This window comes from Monodon monoceros, unplaced genomic scaffold (assembly GCF_005190385.1).
Source record: "Monodon monoceros isolate NGI ecotype Baffin Bay Population unplaced genomic scaffold, NGI_Narwhal_1 Super_Scaffold_6, whole genome shotgun sequence".
NCBI classification, from domain to species: Eukaryota; Metazoa; Chordata; class Mammalia; order Artiodactyla; family Monodontidae; genus Monodon; species Monodon monoceros.
Window position 1 is genome coordinate 7,455,597 of NW_021703783.1, and position 20,306 is coordinate 7,475,902.

General features: G+C 36.1%; 1 protein-coding gene and 1 non-coding gene across 2 annotated transcripts in view; both read right to left on the minus strand.

Moving 5' to 3' along the window:
* Positions 1-2,313, minus strand: part of LOC114885306 (pregnancy zone protein-like) — a 41,780-nt gene extending 39,467 nt beyond the window's left edge. The window contains exon 1 of the mRNA XM_029204992.1: positions 1,831-2,313. Coding sequence (XP_029060825.1) covers positions 1,831-1,913 — 83 coding nt within the window. The 5' untranslated portion in view covers positions 1,914-2,313. The remainder of the gene's footprint in view (positions 1-1,830) is intronic.
* Positions 2,314-19,604: 17,291 nt separating this feature from the next.
* On the minus strand, positions 19,605-19,711 carry LOC114886327. Its single transcript, XR_003791329.1, has one exon. It is a non-coding gene; the product is annotated as a U6 spliceosomal RNA (small nuclear RNA).
* Positions 19,712-20,306: the final 595 nt, after the last annotated feature.

Consider the following 20,306-nt stretch of genomic DNA (forward strand, 5'->3'; position numbering starts at 1 on the left):
GCTTCTCCTATACTGTGGAAATATTCACTCTCGATATTAGTAAACCTATTCATAAGTTATGGATAAGCACTCCATGAGCTGTTATATATTTTGTATAGAAATAATTTTCAAATTTAGAAATTTTCAATGAATCAAGTAAATGTGATCATACACACGCATGCGCACGCACACATGCACACACACAAATATTATTCAGAAATCCTGCTGTTCATGACAACATGAATGGGCCTTGAGAGCATTATGCTAAGTGAAATGAACCAGATAGAGAAAGACAAATACTGACGGTATCTCTTACAACATGCGGAGTCTTTAAAAAAAAGTCAAACTCAGAGACACAGAGTAGAAAAATGGTTACCAGGGAATGGGAGATGGAGGAAAATAGGGATAGGTTGGTAAAAGGACACAAACTTTCATTTATAAGTTGAATAAGGTCTGTCTGAGGATGTACTATATAACATGGTGACTATAGTCGATAACATTGCATAATTGAAATTATATACTTGAAATTTGTTATGAGAACATAACTTAAGTGTTCTCACCCCCCCCAAATAAATATTTGAGAGATAGATGTGTTAGATTAATCGTTAGATTAATCTATGTGATAGATTAAACTCAATGGGGAGAATCCTTTCACAATATGTATGTGTTGTACACTTTGAATATCTTACAATTTTTGTTCTCAGTTATATGTAAATAAACCCAGAAAAAACTTTCCATTTTTTTAGTAACAAACAATATTATGAATCAGTTAATGATCACTGAAACCGGTGAGAAAACCTATCCACACGTGGCCTTGGGTTTCATATGGATGATATCACAAACCTCTTGGTTCCAGGAAACATTAAGAGATAACGATAATACACGGAGGGGAGCTGAATCGTTTTTCACTACTGTTTCAGAAGCAACCTTAGCTCTTTTCTTTCTTCCACTCTCTAGAGACGGAAGAAAAACTAGGCTAATCAACAGACATATTACCACATACATGGTAATATACACGCAGAAGAAAACATTCTCCTGTGGCGGTTCGCTCATCGTTTACGATCACCCAAATGTGCTGCACTTCATGATGTTCTGCTGGCCCGTGACTCTCTCTCTTTCTGGAGTGTCCTGGTCTAGCTGGAAAACTTCTATTGGCTTCATAAGACTCACCTCAAAAGCAACTTTCTTATGTGGACTTTGGTCATGCCCCTTCCCTTGTATCAGTTCCCATGAAGAGTTAGGTTATCTCTGAGTATTCTCACAGAATCCTACAATGCCTGGTTCTGTTTTTGCATTTTATTTCATTCGCTGTGCACCATCTCTCTCTTTTTTATACTATGAGGTACTAAGGGCAGGGGCCACATTTTGTTAATCTGTATATTCTCAAATCTAATGCCAGCCCTTATAGTTTTGCTGAAGGATTGAGTGAAATGACACACAAACCCTGGCTTGTCTGTAAGTCATGCATCTATCTTGGGAATACCTTGGGGAAGATACAGACACTGAGTCACTTTACAATGGCCAAGACACTGCAGCCTTTTGCACCAGTCAAAAACGAATTTATCTTTTCTTGGTAGGAATACTATATTCTTATTTGATGAATGTTGTAGAATTCTATAATCTTATTTGGTAAATGTTTCACAAATGTTACTGCCCTATATCTCTGAGTTTTCTAGAACTGGAGTATGCCTTTTACCACCTGTGCACTAACAATTTATCAACACTTCTGAGCTTTTTCAACAACAGATAATTTCAGACGGAATCAGGAAATAAGTAAAAAGACAGACATCAAGAAGCTGATAACACAATGGGAAGAGGAGGGCAATAGACTTTTCTGGAAACGTTGCTTACGGTTTGGAGGTAGCTGAAGCATCTCTGGGAAGGAGCAAGGAAAGCAGAATCAAGACTGGATTAGGCAGCTGACATCCCCTCATGGTGTAGAGAGGAATAGGAAAGAATGGGACTCTTGAGTCCTTGATTCCTTGAACTCTGTTCTTGTTTCAGAATCACTGGTTTTTATTTTGCCTAATGGGCAGTAAAAGTAAATGGCTAACCATTTATTTCTGTAACATATTAACTACTTCCAGTATAAAAAAATCAATTGCAGATCACTTTCATCCACTTGCTCAAATTTTCTAAGTGCCTGAAAAATAGTATGTTGAGGCTACATTAGCTCTGGTTCCTGCTCAAATATCTTGAAGAAAAAACAAAGTAAATGACATGATTTGATGAAATCAATCAATACTCTTGATCTTTTTCTTTTTTAACAAGAGCTATTTATGTAAATACATATCCCAAATCTCTCCTTGGTAGACCAGGGAGCATCACATATTCTCCCAAGCTTCATCCAATACAGTTATTTAATGAAACAAAGAAATAAAATTTATCACAGATTTTAAGCAAAGTATGAAGATAATCTCTCCTTTGTTTAAAAGCTTAGCTTTTGCTTTTTACAACCATCCTTATATTTGTTTGTTTATAAAGAAAATGAACCCACGTAATGCATTTTTATAGTTTCTTAGTTCATTTAACATCTAGAATATAAAGCCAATACATTTATTTTATCCTCTAAGGAAATAATCTTTATGTGATGAACATTCTTATTTATTTTACCGTGAGAAATATAAACATTTTATCAATAGTGATCATCATCCTATTTGCTTTTCTAAGGAGATGGGATGTTAGAATCTATTTTTATGGAATTCTGAAAATTAAAAAGATCCACACTATTACGTTAGTATAACTAGGACTCCACAAAATTCAAGTGTGTGTGTTTTGAATAGAGAACTGGTTTAAACTATAAAATTCAATATGAGGAGAAACAAGCACTCCCCTGGATGAGGTATATTTAGTTCTTGACATACATTTTTGTATATGATCTGAAAGAGTGAGAAATGAAGATACCGTACATGACAGTCCTTAGTGAACTATAAAACTACAGATTTGTAAGATATTAAAATTCACTATTTACACTATTTACAATAGCCAGGACATGGAAGCAACCTAAATGTCCATCAACAGAGGAATGGATAAAGAAGATGTGGTACATATATACAGTGGAGTATTAGCCATAAAAAAGTAAATCATGCCATTTGCAGCAACATGGATAGACCTAGAGATTGTCATACTGAGTGAAGTAAGTCAGAGAAAGACAAATATCATACGATATCACTTATATGTGGAATCTAAAAAAATGGTACAAACGAACTTACAAAACAGAAATAGAGTCACAGCTGTAGAAAACAAACTTAAGGTTAAGGGGTGGGGGAGGGATAATTTGGGAGACTGGGACTGACATATACACACTACTATATATAAAATAGATAACTAATAAGAACCTGCCATATAGCACAGGGAACTCTACTCAGTACTCCATAATGACCTATATGGGAAAAAAATCTAAAAAAGAGTGGATATATGTATATGTATGACTGAATCACTTTGCTGTGCACATGAAACTAACACAACATTGTAAATCAGCTAGACTCCAATAAAAATTAATTAAAAAATAAATAAAATGCCAATCATGATAATATTTATTTATTTTTTATTTATTTTTTATGGCCGCGTTGGGTCTTAATTGCAGCACGCAAGATCTTCGTTGAGGCATGTGGGCTCTTTGTTGTGGTGAGCGGGCTTCTCTCTAGTTGTGGTGTGCAGGTTTTCTCTTCTCTAGTTGTGGCGCGTGGGCTTCAGGGCGCGTGGGCCCTGTAGTTTGCAGCACACAGGCTCTAGTTGAGGCACAAGAGCTCAGTAGTTGCGGCATGCAGGCTTAGTTGCCCCGTGGGATCTTAATTCCCTGACTAGGGATCGAACCCATGTCGCCTGCAATCTAAGGCAGATTCTTTACCACTGGACCAGCAGGGAAGTCCCCCAATCATGATGATAGACTATGAGTGATATAATGCCAGGTCAGAGTAAAATGTAATAATACATTGTGCGAGCCCTTGGTAGTTGGTAAATGCTTGCTGAATGAATATAAAACTCTTCTGCTTCAATTTGGTTTCCTCTCATTAGAAACTTTATGCTCTCTCCACTTCCATCCTGCACTCCCACACTGCCATAAATAAATATCTTCATTCTCTGCCAGCTTAATATGGAATAAATTAACTTACAATAAATAATAAATGACTTTTAAGAAGTCTCTATGTTACTTTTCACAGGCATAATTATACTTTTTAGATATATACCAAGCCTATATTTTGGCCAAATGCCTAATGACTAAGTATAAAAATCCACATTTGGATGAAGCAAAATCACCATTGTAGTTTAAACTTCTGGAATAGAAGAATAAATCTGAAGTATTATCAAAACTTTATTGTTGTGATTTTTAATTGAAAATATTAGTAGATACATTTAAAATATTTATTGTAGAACATAAACAATATGTTCTCAGAATTCTCAGCTAAGGCTTACATACTCCTGTGGTCTTCAACTCTTTTTTCCTTGTATTCCCTAAAAGAATTTTATTAAGCATGTAACCCTTCACACATACTCGATTTCTAAAACTTCTCTTCACCAGTAAGATAACAAAAAGTGTATTATAAATACTGACATTAAAAAAATAAACTGTAATACAATTTTTAAAATGTATCCAATGAAATGTAAATACTGCAGTAATTTATTGCTTACCATCATCCATTTAAAACATACATGAACTCTTCTTTTACAATTTGGAAATCTTACATCATTCTTGTTTTTCCTTGATCTTGGATTTCCATTCTAATTCCCCAGATAATTTTATCCTGGTATTTTATGCTTCAATATTCTTTAAAGGTCACTCTATCATACATTACTGAAACTAAAGATAATCGAAACTGTAAAAGAGGTTCTTGTACCTATACAGTTCTGAGTAGTAATAAACTTTACTGGATCAAGTTATCATTACAAGTATTGTTAATATGTTCTTTTTTTTAACTAAATTTATTTTATTTATTTATTTATTTTTGACTGCATTGGGTCTTCATTGCTGCGTGTGGGCTTTCTCTACTTGTGGTGAGCGGGGGCTACTCTTTGTTGTGGCATGCGGGCTTCTCATTGCGGTGGCTTCTCTTGTTGTGGAGTCCTGGCTCTAGGCACGTGGGCTCAGCAGTTGTGGCACGTGGGCTCAGTAGTTGTGGCTCACCAGCTCTAGAGCATAGGCTCAGTAGTTGTAGCACACAGGTTAGTTGCTCCGCAGCATGTGGGATCTTCCCAGACCAGGTCTTGAACCTGTGTCCCCTGCATTGGCAGGCATATTATTAGCCTCTGTGCCACCAGGGAAGTCCCTGTCAATATATTCTTTATCAAAACTGTATATATATATATATATATATATATATATATATATATATATATATATACACACACACATATATATGTATATATATATATATATATATATACTATTATCTCAATGTATGTTAAACACAAGAAAAAATCTTATTTGACAATCATTTCTTAATGAAATTAAATGTATATTCCATCCTTCTGGCTCCCCCAATCAGACCATGTGTCTTTGGATGAATATTAATTGCTGCTAGATTGACACAAGCTTCAACTATCTATTTTTTTGCCATGTTTTCTATTCTACTCTATTTTATTCTAGAATATTCCTGTCTACATCCTATCCTATAGATGTAAGCACCAAGAAATCTTGTTCACATAAAGAGAGAGAGAGAAATGTGAGAAGTTCCGTTATAACATTATCATTTAAATATTTAGGTGTCTAATTTATAAGCCAAAGGTCACACTGTAATCATTAAAGAAGAATTTTAATTACCTATCAGCTGATAAATCAAATATGATCTCCTTAATTCTATTGAAAGCAAAGCACTGGAAGCTAGGTCAATTGCAAAAGGGTTTGGAATTCAGTCACTAGAGTCATTCTCATTCTCAGTGTCTCGAAAGAATGCAAAAAAGGCTAACCAGCACTTATAAATGGTTACTAATTGTTACTGTCTTACTTAAAGACACCTGGTATACTCAAGAACTTTGGGGAGATTGAAATATTATTCATTTCAATATACTTTTGTCAATAGAAAACCTCATAACGTGCTTTTTATTATTGTCAAAACTATGACTTGCACATGTAGCTGATCAAATTTCTAGAAAGCATCTACCAATAATCTGATTTGCAAAGCCGGGTGTCATTGTCCAGATAATCAGTAAAATTAGTTTTATGACCGATAGGAAAAATATTATTTCATTTTTAATTGTAATAAACTCACAAATAGGTATTCTTATGATAATTATCCTATTTCTGAGTTCTAAGATAAGGTAAAGAATTTTACTGGGTATTTGTTACCTGGATTCAATGTTTCTTTCCATGCTCTCTATTTTATTATTATGCAACTCTCAGGGGCAATACAAACATTGACAAGAGTTGAGGAAGGAAGAGGTGAGGCTTAAAATGAAAATTTTTATTATTTCTGCCATCCACCACCACAATATGAATGAGTACAGAAAATTCCAAAATGAGCCCAAAGTACCCATTTTTAATGTCATGCTTTTTTTTATACCAGAAATATGTTTAAGACAGATGGATGTATGAGGCCTACGATGGGCTTATGATTCCTTGATTTAAGAGACTTTGTGCAAATATCAATATTTTGAATGTCTTTTTGTAAAAGACAAGCAAGTTTTTCACTCCAAGATATATCTAAAATACATATTATAAGTAAATATTCATATATTAAAATAAATCCACAAGTCATGTCTTGATTGAATTATCAACATTATGATAGTGATCTTATATAATTATTATCTACAAAGATCATAAGATTATTGATCATTCACAGTTTTAGGGATTCCAAAATGATGTTGAAATAGGTTGAGGCCAAAACTGAACCTTAACGGCAGATTCTAGCCAAATGTCAAAGGTCAATGTTACAGTATTCCAACTTTTAATAGTAGGTAGCCACTCAACTCACATGAATGAAAATATAGTAATGAAATTCCAGTCATCGGTTTAACAGGCACTCAATAAATATTTGTTGAGTGAAAGAACAAATAAAACAAATTGGTATCATTTCTTGTCTAAAGTAATGTTCATATAATCAGGGAAAACATCTGGAAAAGAAACAATCTGAAATACAATATGGGAATATTCTAACTGACCTAAAAGCAGGATGACATAGCAGTTAAGAGAATAGACTCAATTGTCAAACTCCTGGGAATGGATCCCAGGTTCGTCACTTACTGTGCCATCTTGGACAAATTACATAATCTCTCAGTGCTTCAGCTCATATATAAAGTTGACTTAAGAGTAGCTCTCCAAGGATTAGATTACATTAGTTAACACACTTAAAAGTACTTAGAAAGTATCTGCCATAGAGTGAGTGCTATATAAATGTTCATTATTGTTAGTAAAACTGGCTTTCCAGTTTTTTATCTTAGAAACTCTTTTTTTGTGCAGGGGACATTTGTTGTACATAATTGATGTGTAAGATTCATGGTTTTGAGCACCAAGTGTAAATGACTGAGCCAAGAAATTCCCACACAAAGAGTAAAATTGCACACACCAAATCATTCACTAAAGCAAAAATTAATAGTCATAAAACTTGAGATGAACTGAAATGCTTAATAAAAATGAAGACACATGCTGTATATTGCCTTGGTAGAATCTATCTTACACATCTATCAAAATAGGAAGACTTTATCACAACATCAAAAGCTTTAATACTTACTGCTAAATGAAAAGGAACAAAAGGTAAGCTTTGACTATAATAATAGCATTAAATTTTGACATAAACTAGGAGGAGAGGAGAATAAGTAAAAGTGAAAAGAGTTGACTTTGTAATTGCCGATAATTCTGATACAATTTTAATTGTATAAAAAATTGATTTTTTAAAATCTCAAAATGAAGCTATTTAAAAAAAAATTCTATGAAAGACATCATTACCTTTGGACATATTTCTAAACTGTTACTTCCAAAGGAAAATATGTTTACAGAGCATTGAGCAACCGTGAGTGGGTGAGAATGGAGGTGTCCTTGTCACTTAGTGTACATTGGGGGAGGTACAGTTGGAATCACTGGCATAAGTAGAATGAAATTGAAAATCACATTAACACAAATGGGACATTCGCACCGATGTATTTAATGAATAAAAGAAGAAGGAATGTCCTGGCTGTGACAGCCCTCCATGATAACTCGCTGATTGACCCTGTGTATATTTCCAAGTATTTTTGTGAGTACTTGGTCTGGTAGAGACCAACTGAAAAATGCTGGGGCTTATATGACACATTTCCATGCTTCGAGGATTTCCCTGCACCAATTCTGAGAGGCAGGACAAATGATAAAAAGAATATAAGGAATGTGCTCTTTTTCTGTCTTATTAGAAAGACTCACGGTTAATACTAGCATGCTGATTCAGAGATCAGGCCAGTGGACTTGTCAGCCCAGCTGTGCTTCCTCCAGCCCGCTTTATTCAAGACTGTAGTATAATTTTCTTCAGTACGCATAATGAAAAACTGACCTAGTGGCAAAATAATGTTCCATCCAGCCCTGTCTTCTTCCTCTGAGTCATCCGTGGAAGTTTTGTCCAGGAGAATGACGTTTTCCATGCCTGCACACCCCTCCCAAACGCTGGTGCTCCCCCATCCTCCACCCCCCCAACCTGCTGACTCCTCTTGTCTGTTTCAGTCCTACTGACGCCTCGCTCTCCTTCAGCGCTTGAGAACCCTCCTATCTTAACGACTTGTGCTTTTGTTCCCTTCTCCTGTATTTCTCTTCTCCCAGGTGTTCACACTGCTAACTTCCTTACAGTAAATCTTTGCTCATCTATCAACTTCTCAATGAGAAGCAAGTCTCATGTCTCATGGGAACATGATTCTTCATTCATTTATTCAACAGATAATTACCGAGTGCTTGCTATTACTGGATATAGTTCTCATTGCCAAGGAACAGTGAGCAACAAGACGAAATCTCTGCCTTATATTCCAGCGAGAGGAGCCAGGCAATAAAGACAATAAGCAAGTGCATTATATGTCAAAAATGACAAGTGCTATGGAAATAAATAGAGCAAGGGAGATCAGTAGTGCCCCAAAATAGAAAGTTTAGATGCTGTGGTCAGCATAGCACTTGTCACTTTCTGATAGTAGAATATTTCTATATAATTATTTTTTGAGGTAGTATTAAAATAAAGATTTTGTAAGGTGATAAAACTCTATTTTGAGTCCAGCTAGCTTATTCCATAGCCAGTGAATGACCAGAGAGTCAAAGGTCAATTGAAGGTCAGTTTAAGGAGTTAACAGGTTCATGTTTTCATGACTGATTTTGCAAGAAAATGATAGTGGATAGTGATAATTAATAGTAAATAATAAAAATGTGAACTTGAGAGACGCTAATCTGAAATTTCCTAGAAAGAAAATAAGCAGACATTTTTAAGGAATCACTCAAAAAAATAAGTTTATTGTTTTGGGGGAATGCTGCCCTATTTTGAAAATCTAAAAGGGACCCCTCAGTTCCCAAGGTGACATAAAAGAGCTCCAAGCTAGAGAAGAGAGGAGATGTTGGGAGAACAGTAAGTTAGACATGGCCTTATGCTCCTTCCCCAACTACTGGGCTGACTCAACGGGGGACAAATTACATCATGGAGAGTGCACCTCCTTAGGGTGTGGAAAATCCAGGAAGAGCTGCTGCCTGACTTCTGATCTGGGGCTTCTGAGAACAGCAAGCCCACTGAAGCTCTTCGTGTCAGGAGGCAAGGCAAGGACAAGCGAGATGGTAGCTTTGATACAGGAAAGAAGAGCATCCCTTCCCCTCCTTCCACCCCTTACACACACCAGCTTTCCACGGCAGATCTCAAGGAGTGCACAAGAATTCCAGACTTTTCACAGATTCCTGTGGGGATTTATTTGGACTCAAGATTTTGAGATGACAAAATGTTGCCATGTTTTAAGTGTTTAAAATAAATTTCAGAAGATTCTCTTAAGCATTTCATTTCACATCTTTCCCTTAGTAATCAATCTAACATTTATTATTATTATTAGACATACTCATCATATCAGAAGCAGAAAAAAGGTCTATTTGTCAAAAATGTAAAGTAACAAAAGTAGGTTTTATTTCCTTAATTTTCTGTTGACAAACCAATTGACAAATTTACTACAAGAATCAGAGGCAAGCAACTCTCGAGAGGCTCTTGGAAGCAAGCTGGCTACTGTTTACAGTTAAATCTGGGGTTTGTATTTAATGTTTTTCTGTAAACTGTAATCTCTCTCCTATTTTGCTGTAATACCTCTTCAGGGTTTAATCAGTACTGAGTGATTGTACGTATTAGATACCATGTATTTTATATTTCATTTGTTCTCTTAGAAGAATTAGATTATATATTATCTGAAAAAATAAAACTACAGTGCCCACTAATGTGAGATATTAAGGGGCAGTGGTGGAAATTTTGGATTGTAAGTGTTTAGAATTAACCATTAAAAATTTTAGCATTGGGATTGGAAAAGGAGAGGCTATAGGTGAGATAACAGAGTGACTATTAAGGAAATTAGAACTTTTTTGAGGCTGAAAGAGAAGTCCAGGAACCAAAACAATTGTACCTTTAGAGTAATGCTTCCTGATGCAAAACAAATAAATAATTTCATGAAAATGTAAAATAAACAAAAATACACGGTTAAAATAGTGTAATAAACTACTAAAATAATAAACCACTTAAAATGAAAAATAAAAAGAGAAGCAATAGAATTAGTTTTAGCTAAAGAAAAGAGTCAAATAGGTGCTTTCCAACGTCATCAGGCTAGAAATGTTACTGTAGTTTCTCCATAAAACATCTTTTTTTTTTTTAAATTGGGGTATAGTTGCTTTACACTGTCGTGTTAGTTTCTACTGTACAATGAAGTGAATCAGCTATATGTATACATATATCCTTTCCCTCTTGGATCTCCCTCCCACCTCCCCCACATCCCACCCATCTAGGTCACCACAGGGCACTGAGCTCCCTGCATTATAAAGCATGTTCCTACTATCTGTTTTACATATGCTAGTGTATATATGTCAATCCCCACCCCCCCATTCCTCCCCCCCGTGTCCACATGTCTGTTCTCTATGTCTGCATCTCTATTCCTACCCTACAAATAGGTTCATCTGTACCATTTTTCTAGATTCCACGTATATGCGATAATATTTGTCTTTCTCTTTCTGACTCACCTCACTCTGTATGACAGACTCTAGGTCCATCCACGTCTCCACAAATGACCCAGTTTCATTCCTTTTTATGGCTGAGTAATATTCCATTGTATATATGTACCACATCTTCTTTATCCATTCCTCTGTCGATGGGCATTTAGGTTGCTTCCATGTCCTGGCTATTATAAATAGTGCTGCAGTGAACATGGGGATGCATGTGTCTTTCCGAATTATGGTTTTCTGGGTATATGACCAATAGTGGGATTGCTGGGTCATATGGTGGTTCTATTGTTAGTTTTTTAAGGAACCTCCATACTGTTCTCCATAGTGGCTGTACCAACTTACGTTCCCACCAACAGTGCAGGAAGGTTCCCTTTCCTCCACACCCTCTCCAGCATTTATTGTTTGTAGATTTTTTGATGATGGCCCCTCTGACCAGTGTGAGGTGATACATCAACACTCTTTGACATAAATCACAGCAAGATCTTTTTTGACCCATTTGCTAGAATAATGGAAATAAAACCAAAAATAAACAAGTGGGACCTAATTAAACTTAAAAGCTTTTGCACAGCAAAGGAAGCTATAAACGAGATGAAAAGACAACCTTCAGAATGGGAGAAAATATGTGCAAATGAAGCAATTGACAAGGGATTAATCCCCAAAATATGCAAACAGCTCATGAAGCTCAACATTAAAAAAACAAACAACCCAATCAAAAACTGGGCAGGAGACCTAAATAGACATTTTTCCAAAGAAGACATACAGATGGCCAAGAGGCACATGAAAAGATGCTCAACATCACTAATTATTAGAGAAATGCAGATCAAAACTCCATAAAACATCTTGATTGAAACCGACAAGTTTGAAAATAATAGCTAAATAAAAGACAAAGCAAATCGTATCTCCTTCCACTGAATGCATGTCTGGTGGTGAGGGGTTTCCAAACAGATACAGCAGCTCCACCTACATGAAAGATGGCTGACAGACACTTTATTTTCGCCTCATTTCCTGCTCCACTGTTTACAGCCTCAGGGTTGTGTTAAATTGAACAGTTATCCCTAAACTGTGTATGCTGTCTATTGGAGGAAGACAGCAACTCCATTATTGCATTTGATAGCAGCCTTTGTAGAGGTCAGGGCTAGAAGGGGCTGGGAAGAGGGGAAAGCGGAAATGTATCTGGGTATTGAAGGAAGTTTGATGACATCCTGATGTGTAACAAAATGCCTGCATCTGAAGGTGGATTTGAGTTTTGTTATGCTGCAATATTTCACAGGATTATAGAAACAAGCAGTGGGACTGTTAAGCACAGCAGATTCAGCCAAGATCAGTGCTCTTCAAACAATTTTAACTGTGACTGCAGTAAGAAATGCAGTTAACATACATATACGTGTATGTACATACAACTGAAAACAGTGATAGCTGAGCAATATTTCAACAGTTATGTACAATGCGCACTGACATTGCTAGCTGGGATTTCCTAAATTGATTTCAAGATCTGTTAAGAGGTTGGAATCCCCAGTTTGAAAAACACCGCCCTAGATGAAAGATTGTGGGAGGAAAGCACTGGGAATTGAGATAAGTGCTAATGACCACAAATAGACCTATAGGTATAGGTCTTGGAAAAGTATTCAACCCACCTATGTGTATATCAAGTGAACAAAACCAAGGGAAATCTACAAGCCTTTTAGCAAGTGAGTCTGGAAAGATTGCTGTTTGAGGATAAAGATGCAAAAAAATGGAAATACAAAAAAAATAGAAATATCAAGAAAAAATGACCAGAAAATTTAAGACTCAGAGGAAGAGCTTAAAAGTTTTTAAAAATAATTTACTAGATAAATTAGACAGAAATTTAAACTTAAAACTTCATCACCAACAAGAATCAATACAACAATTACTCAAGTGCATGTTTATTTATAAAGAGGAATACAATGGAAAAGAAGATAAGAGAAATAAATATATTCAAATATACTGAGCTGAAATAACATCATTAAAATTATCAAATATTACTATAAAATTAAAAATTGATAAATCTGGTTCAAGGTAGAACTACTGACATAGATAATAAGTATGAGTTAAGACCAAAATGATAATGAGGTTAAAGGAATTTGAAAAGAAATTTTTGATGTTCAGAGAAAGATGATCCCAAATAAATGTAACCTGTGTCTTCCACAGCATCCTAACGAATGGAAAAAGTATTATTAGGAATATAGATGTCACACTTTGCTTTTAAACTGATCCTTCTCAAACTCTTCCAAAAAATTGCAGAGGAAGGAATACTCCCAAACTCATTCTATGAGGCCACCATCACCCTGATACCAAACCAAAGATACTACAAAAAAAGAAAATTACAGATCAATATTACTAGTGAATATAGATGCAAAAATCCTCAACAAAATACTAGCAAACAGAACCCAGCAACACATTAAAAGGATCATACACCATGATCAAGTGAGATTTATCCCAGGGATGCAAGGATTCTTCAATATATGCAAATCAATTAATGTGATACACCATATTAACAAATTGAAGGATAAAAACCATATGATCTTCTCAATAGATGCAGAAAAAGCTTTTGACAAAATTCAACACCATTTATGATAAAAACTCTCCAGAAAGTATGCATAGAGGGAACTTACCTCAACATAATAAAGGCCATATATGACAAACCCAGAGCAAACATCATTCTCAATGGTGAAAAACTGAAAGCATTTTCTCTAAGATCAGGAACAAGACAAGGATGTCCACTCTTGCCACTATTGTTCAACGTAGTTTTGGAAGTCCTAGCCACAGCAATCAGAGAAGAAAAAGAAAAAAAAGAATACAAATTGGAAAAGAAGAAGTAAAACTCACTGTTTGCAGATGACATGGTACTATACATAGAGAATCCTAAAGATGCCACGAGAAAACTTCTAGAGCTAATCAATGAATTCAGTAAAGCTACAAGGTACAAAATTAACACACAGAAATCTCTTGCATTCCTATACACTAACAGATCAGAAAGAAAAATTAAGGAAACAATCCCATTTATCATTGCAACAAAATGAATAAAATACCTAGGAATAAACCTACCTGAGGAGGTAAAAACCTGTACTCAGAAAACTATAAGACACTGATGAAAGACATCAAAGATGACACAAACAGATAGAGAGATATACCATGTTCTTGGATTGGAAGAATGAATATTGTGAAAATGACTATACTATCCAAAGCCATCTACAGAGTCAATGCAATCCCTATCAAATTACCAATGGCATTTTTTACAGAACTAGAACAAAAAAATTTACAATCTGTATGGAGACACAGAAGACCCCGAATAGACCAAGCAATCTTGAGGGGAAAAAAAATGGAGCTGGAGGAATCAGGCTCCCTGACTTCAGACTATACTGCAAAGGTACAGTAATCAAGACAGTATGGTACTGGCACAAAAACAGAAAGATAGATCAATGGAACAGGATAGAAAGCCCAGAGATAAAGCCACGGACCTATGGTCAACTAATCTATGAAAAGGAGGCAAGGATATACAATGGAGAAAAGATAGCCTCTTCAATAAGTGGTGCTGAGAAAACTGGACAGCTACATGTAAAAGAATGCAATTAGAACACTCCTTAACACCATACACAACAATAAACTCAAAATGGATTAAAGACCTAAATGTAAGACCGGACACTATAAAACTCTTAGAGGAAAACATAGGAAGAACAGTCTTTGACATAAATCACAGCAAGATTCTTTTTGACCCGCCTCCTAGAGTAATGGGAATAAAAACAAAAATAAACAAATGGAACCTAATGAAACTTAAAAGCTTTTGCACAGCAAAGGAGACCATAAACAAGACAGAAAACAACCCTCAGAATGGGAGAAAATGTTTGCAAATGAATCAACAAAGGATTAATCTCCAAAATATATAAACAGCTCATGCAGCTCAATATTAAAAAAACAAACAAGCCAATCAAAAAATGGGCAGAAGACCTAAATAGACATTTCTCCAAGGAAGACATACGGATGGCCAAGAGGCACATGAAAAGCTGCTGGACATCAGTAATTATTAGAGAAATGCAAATCAAAACTACAATGAGGCATCACCTCACACTAGTTAGAAGGGCATCATCAGAAAAATCTACAAACAGCAAATGCTGGGGAGGGTGTGGAGAAAAGGAAACCCTCTTGCACTGTTGGTGGGAATGTAAATTGATACAGCCACTATGGGGAACAGTATGGAGGTTAGTTGAGAAACTAAAACAGAACTACCATATGACCCAGCAATCCCACTACTGGGCATATAACCAGAAAACCATAATTCAAAAAGATGTATGCACCCCAATGTTCACTGCAGCACTATTTACAATAGCCAGGTCATGGAAACAACCTAAATGCCCATCAACAGATGAATGGATAAAGAAGATGTGGTACATATATACAATGGAATATTACTCAGCCATAGAAAGGAACGAAATTGGGTCATTTGTAGAGACGTGGATGGACCTAGAGAATGTCATACAGAGTGAAGTAAGTCAGAAAGAGAAAAACAAATATCGTATATTAATGCATATATGTGGAACCTAGAAAATGGTACAGATGCACTGGTTTGCAAGGCAGAAATAGAGACACAGATGTAGAGAACAAACATGGGCACCAAGGGTTGAAAGCGGGGATGGGGGTGGGGTTGGTGGTGTGAATTGGGAGATTGGGATTGACATATATACACTAATATGTATAAAATAGATAACTAATAAGAACATGCTGTATAAAAAATAAGTAAATTAAATTAAATTTAAAAAAGTAAACCACCTTCCCCATGACACCTGTAGCAGACACAGCCAAGGCTCTTCCCAGATACCTTCCATACTTTCACTAGTTATTTGCACCCACCCCCAGCTTCATCGTGCTTTGCTTCCAAGTTTGCATCTGTGAACTTTTTCAGAGGTTTGTCTTGGGCTCCTTGACAAGTTCCTAGGGGTTTACCTCTGCCTTGGGTGTTGTCCATCACCAGCGACTCCCTGGTGCTGGAGTATGAAAGCTTAGCTTCCTTTCCTAAAAGTGGGACAAACTCTGAAGTGTAATTGATGCTACGCATCTTCCTGCCAGATCAGGCTGAAGTTAAGGCTTTGTCCAAAATCAGTTGCCCCCTTGCCTGGCTTCTTCCCTTCTATGCCCTGCTTTCCCCAGCTCCTTTTTTTTTTGGTGTCTTCTGGAGGCACTTTCTTAATAACTCACTTGTTCATTTTTTCCTGTCTCAGGATCAGATTTTGGGGAAGGTGACCTAAGAGAATACCTCCCTTGATAACTAAAATATGAAGCAACCATAATGCTTCCGTTAACTCATTATGTAATTAACTTATTCACTCATTATATAATATTATTCACTCATTACATAATATTTTTCACTCATATAATTCACCCAGTCACTCATTATTACCCAGAACATAACAAGTTTTTTATTATATTGATTTTTTTCAACCTTATTAAAATATGAAGTTTCTACCAGATACATTACTACATCATTCACTATTGATTTGAAAGATGGGGATTTCCATGGAATCATGAATAAATGTTTTTAATAATGTCAAATAGTTTAAGTAAGTTTTAAATTTTATTATAAATACTTTAATATAAAACAAGCATACTCATTAAAGAAAATTAAGGGAAAGACTCCTAAGATGAAAACAAGTTAACTATAAACAAATTATAGAAATATCCTAAAACAGTACATGGCTTGTGTGCTTGAAATCTGTGTTTATATTTTCCAAGTAAACTCTCCTTACTGATTCCTCATTTTCTTCCTTCTTTTAAAACTTTACACAGGCTACAATAGGTGTTTTAGAATGTCAACGCCCTGGGAAATACTTCAGATAGTACATAATACTAGATCACACACTGTTAAGTTTTATTACTATATTTTCAATCAGAGGACACCCTTATTATAAGAAATATGTTTTTGAAAATCTCAGTTTAAAACTCATTTAATTCACACTTGTCTTGTTAAAGGACGAATGTGTTTTTGTGTGCTATTAAGTATAGCCCCCATGCGGCCAGAGCATCACTAACTTATAGTATATGCTCAGTTTGCTAACTTTAAAACTATGAAAATGGAAATATTTTTGTCAGTTTAAAAATGTGAGGAGATATTTTCATTAAAGTTATACACACAGAGTGAGATTTTTAAAAATATATGTATTTTCCCATCACACTCTTTCAAAATCACCTAATTCAATTTTATATGTCATAGATATTTCTAGTAAAATAATGACCAGATAGCACAAAATTATCAAAATAGGACAAAAAACTTCTTTCTTTATGGGATGACAGCAACTGTCAGTATAAACATAATACTCTTTTCTAGCCAGAGGAAGTGCTATCCTTTACTCTGGTTAGTAAAGGTAACTGCAAATAAGCTCCACTTCTAATGCAATGAAGTTTAGAGGTTTGTTTTAGGAGCTTAAAACATCTTTCAAATTTTTGATGAAAAACTTTTTTCTCTATTCAGGTGCCCAACGTCTTTACAGATTTACCTGTGAGCAAATCTTTCAAGAAAGAAAATTGCTTATTGTCTTAAATTTTGTGTTCCAACAAGGATAAACACTTTAAACCAATGCAATGAAACTCCTACTGTAGAATTACAGGACTCAAGGACTATTACTGGTGATTTTCTTATGGGAGTGACCTCCTGCAACCTGAAATCATGCGAGGTAAAAATCTACTCCCAATTTCTTAAGGCCCGCTTTGTCGTCACTGCCTATAGGCTAGCAGGCAAATAAATGGTTATCCTGTCCTTGTTCCTGATCTCTGAGTTAAATTTCATTGTTTGCTTTTTCTTTGGTCTTGGCAAATTTGGGCAGAAGTGATGACAACACTCAAACTAGGTCAGACTAGGTCCTGGAATAGCATTAATTCCAAATGTAGGATATTTCTGTGCAGGATAAATACCAAATGTGAAGCTGGAACATATAAAGTCAAAAAATGCATCTAGATAATTTATGGGTCCTCTCTTTAAAATAATCTAAATAGCTAACGTTGCATCAACTTAGCCATCAATAACTGCCCATAAAATTTTTAGCCTGGATTGATGCTGTATCTTTTGTAATTTCTCAGAGGGCCAGAGAGAGATGAAGGTCTAGATATCAAACTGCAGATCCTAGTCACATACGAAGCTACAACAATCTAAATGTGCTTTGCAATTATAACACAATGCAATAGTTAATATCAGAATATACTTTGTTTTTAAAAGCAACATGACACTGGGTAAGCTATGAATATTTGAAGCATTATATCTCAAACACTAAAGGTCAATTTTTTTGAAAACTGTATATCCTCAATTGTGTAAGACTCATTATTCATCTTTTGTGCTACATTATAACCCAGCGTCTTAGGCCCTCTACTAGAAAATAGATGGGATGAGGAAAAAGAAACTCATTGTAATTAAATGTTTATGTTTCTGGGCTGTTGGAAGTAGGCAGAGGTTGAAAAGAATCAACCTTTTCAACCTCTGCCTTCTCAGCTCTTAGCAAGAATCCCAGAAGTCTTCCAATTTTGTCCCTAGCCTTATTTCTTGAAATATTTCCTATCAGGAAAGGAAGCATATTATCAGTTAATAATGTCAGTTGCTAAGGATAATCTTCTTCAGCCTGTTTTCATCATTGTATAATCCCCACCCCCCCACCCGTCTACAGAAAATAGCTCTTCAGCTCCATAGCCCAATAACTCTTTTATTCACTTGAACTTGTTTTCCTCCCTTCTGTTTTTTTTTTCTTCACTGCAAATAAGTCTATCCAATTCTCATCTTAAGGCACGGTTTTGAATTAATTCTACCTCTGTGCTTTTTCATGCAGCATTCATCTCATCAGAAATGTCTTCTTTTGACTGTAGTAATCTGTGCCTAAGAACTTCTAGACCAAGGAGATGAGAAAAGACTTCTCAGCTTATTTCCATGCCACGCTGATCATTCTATCACTGGGCAATTCTTTAAGCACTAGAGTTCTCTTACCTGTTCTTGATACTCTTTTTTTGTTTTGTTTTTGGGTTTTGTTTTTTTTTTTTTTTGCGGTACGCTGGCCTCTCACTGCTGTGGCCTCTCCTGTTGCGGAGCACAGGCTCCGGACACGCAGGCTCAGCGGCCATGGCTCACGGGCCCAGCCGCTCAGCCGCATGTGGGATCTTCCCGGACCGGGGCACGAACCCGTGTCCCCTGCATCGGCAGGCGGACTCCCAACCACTGCATCACCAGGGAAGCCCTGTTCTTGATACTCTTTATTGCTGTTTTACTTATAATTCAACTGTCAGCTTATAAGTTTGTATAAGCTGTCACTTAGTGATTCCAAAACTTGATTATTATTCGAATCAACCAAGGAACGCTTTAAAAATACAGTTTCCAAGGCTCCCCACCCCAGACTTATTGAAACTAAATCTCTAGCTTTTATGCTACATAATCTATATTTTCAAATCCCTTTGTTGAGTATGATTGACATGCAGAATGCCATATATTTAATGTTCAGAAGACAAGTATATATCTATGGGAAAAAAAATGAAATGTTTCATGATTTTGTGTATTCTCCTTATATAGGGGGCATGCTAATCTTCTCTGTATCATTCTAATTTTAGTATATGTGCTGCTGAAGTGAACACGTCAATCTATATTTTTATTTTATATTTCAAGCAAACTTTGTAATGGATTTTAAACGACCGATTTGCTAGGCATGTATTGTGTACCATCAATTTAGGTATCCTATAAATTATATTAGTTGAGTGTAATGAAATTTAGATGCACTCACCTTTCTGTCCAGGCTTGTAGATGGGCATCTGTCTGAAAAAGACCATGTTTTCTTGGGGCCTGATTGCTACCAGTCTTCTCTCTTCATGACTGAGCGTTGCTCCTTTAGCAGAGAATGTAATGAAAGCCAGTCTGGCCCGAGGAAACTAGGGAGCAAATAAATACAAGATTGCTGTCTGTTTTATCAAAAAATCCCTCCCTTGGGCTTCCCTGGTGGCGCAGTGGTTGAGAGTCCGTCTGCCGATGCAGGGGACGCGTGTTCGTGCCCTGGTCCGGGAAGATCCCACATGCGGCGGAGCGGCTGGGCCCGTGAGCCATGGCCGCTGAGCCTGCGCGTCCGGAGCCTGTGCTCCGCAACAGGAGAGGCCACAACAGTGAGAGGCCAGCGTACCGCAAAAAAACAAAAAAAACTTTAAGTTCCCTCCCACTATTCGTTGGCATCACTAAAAG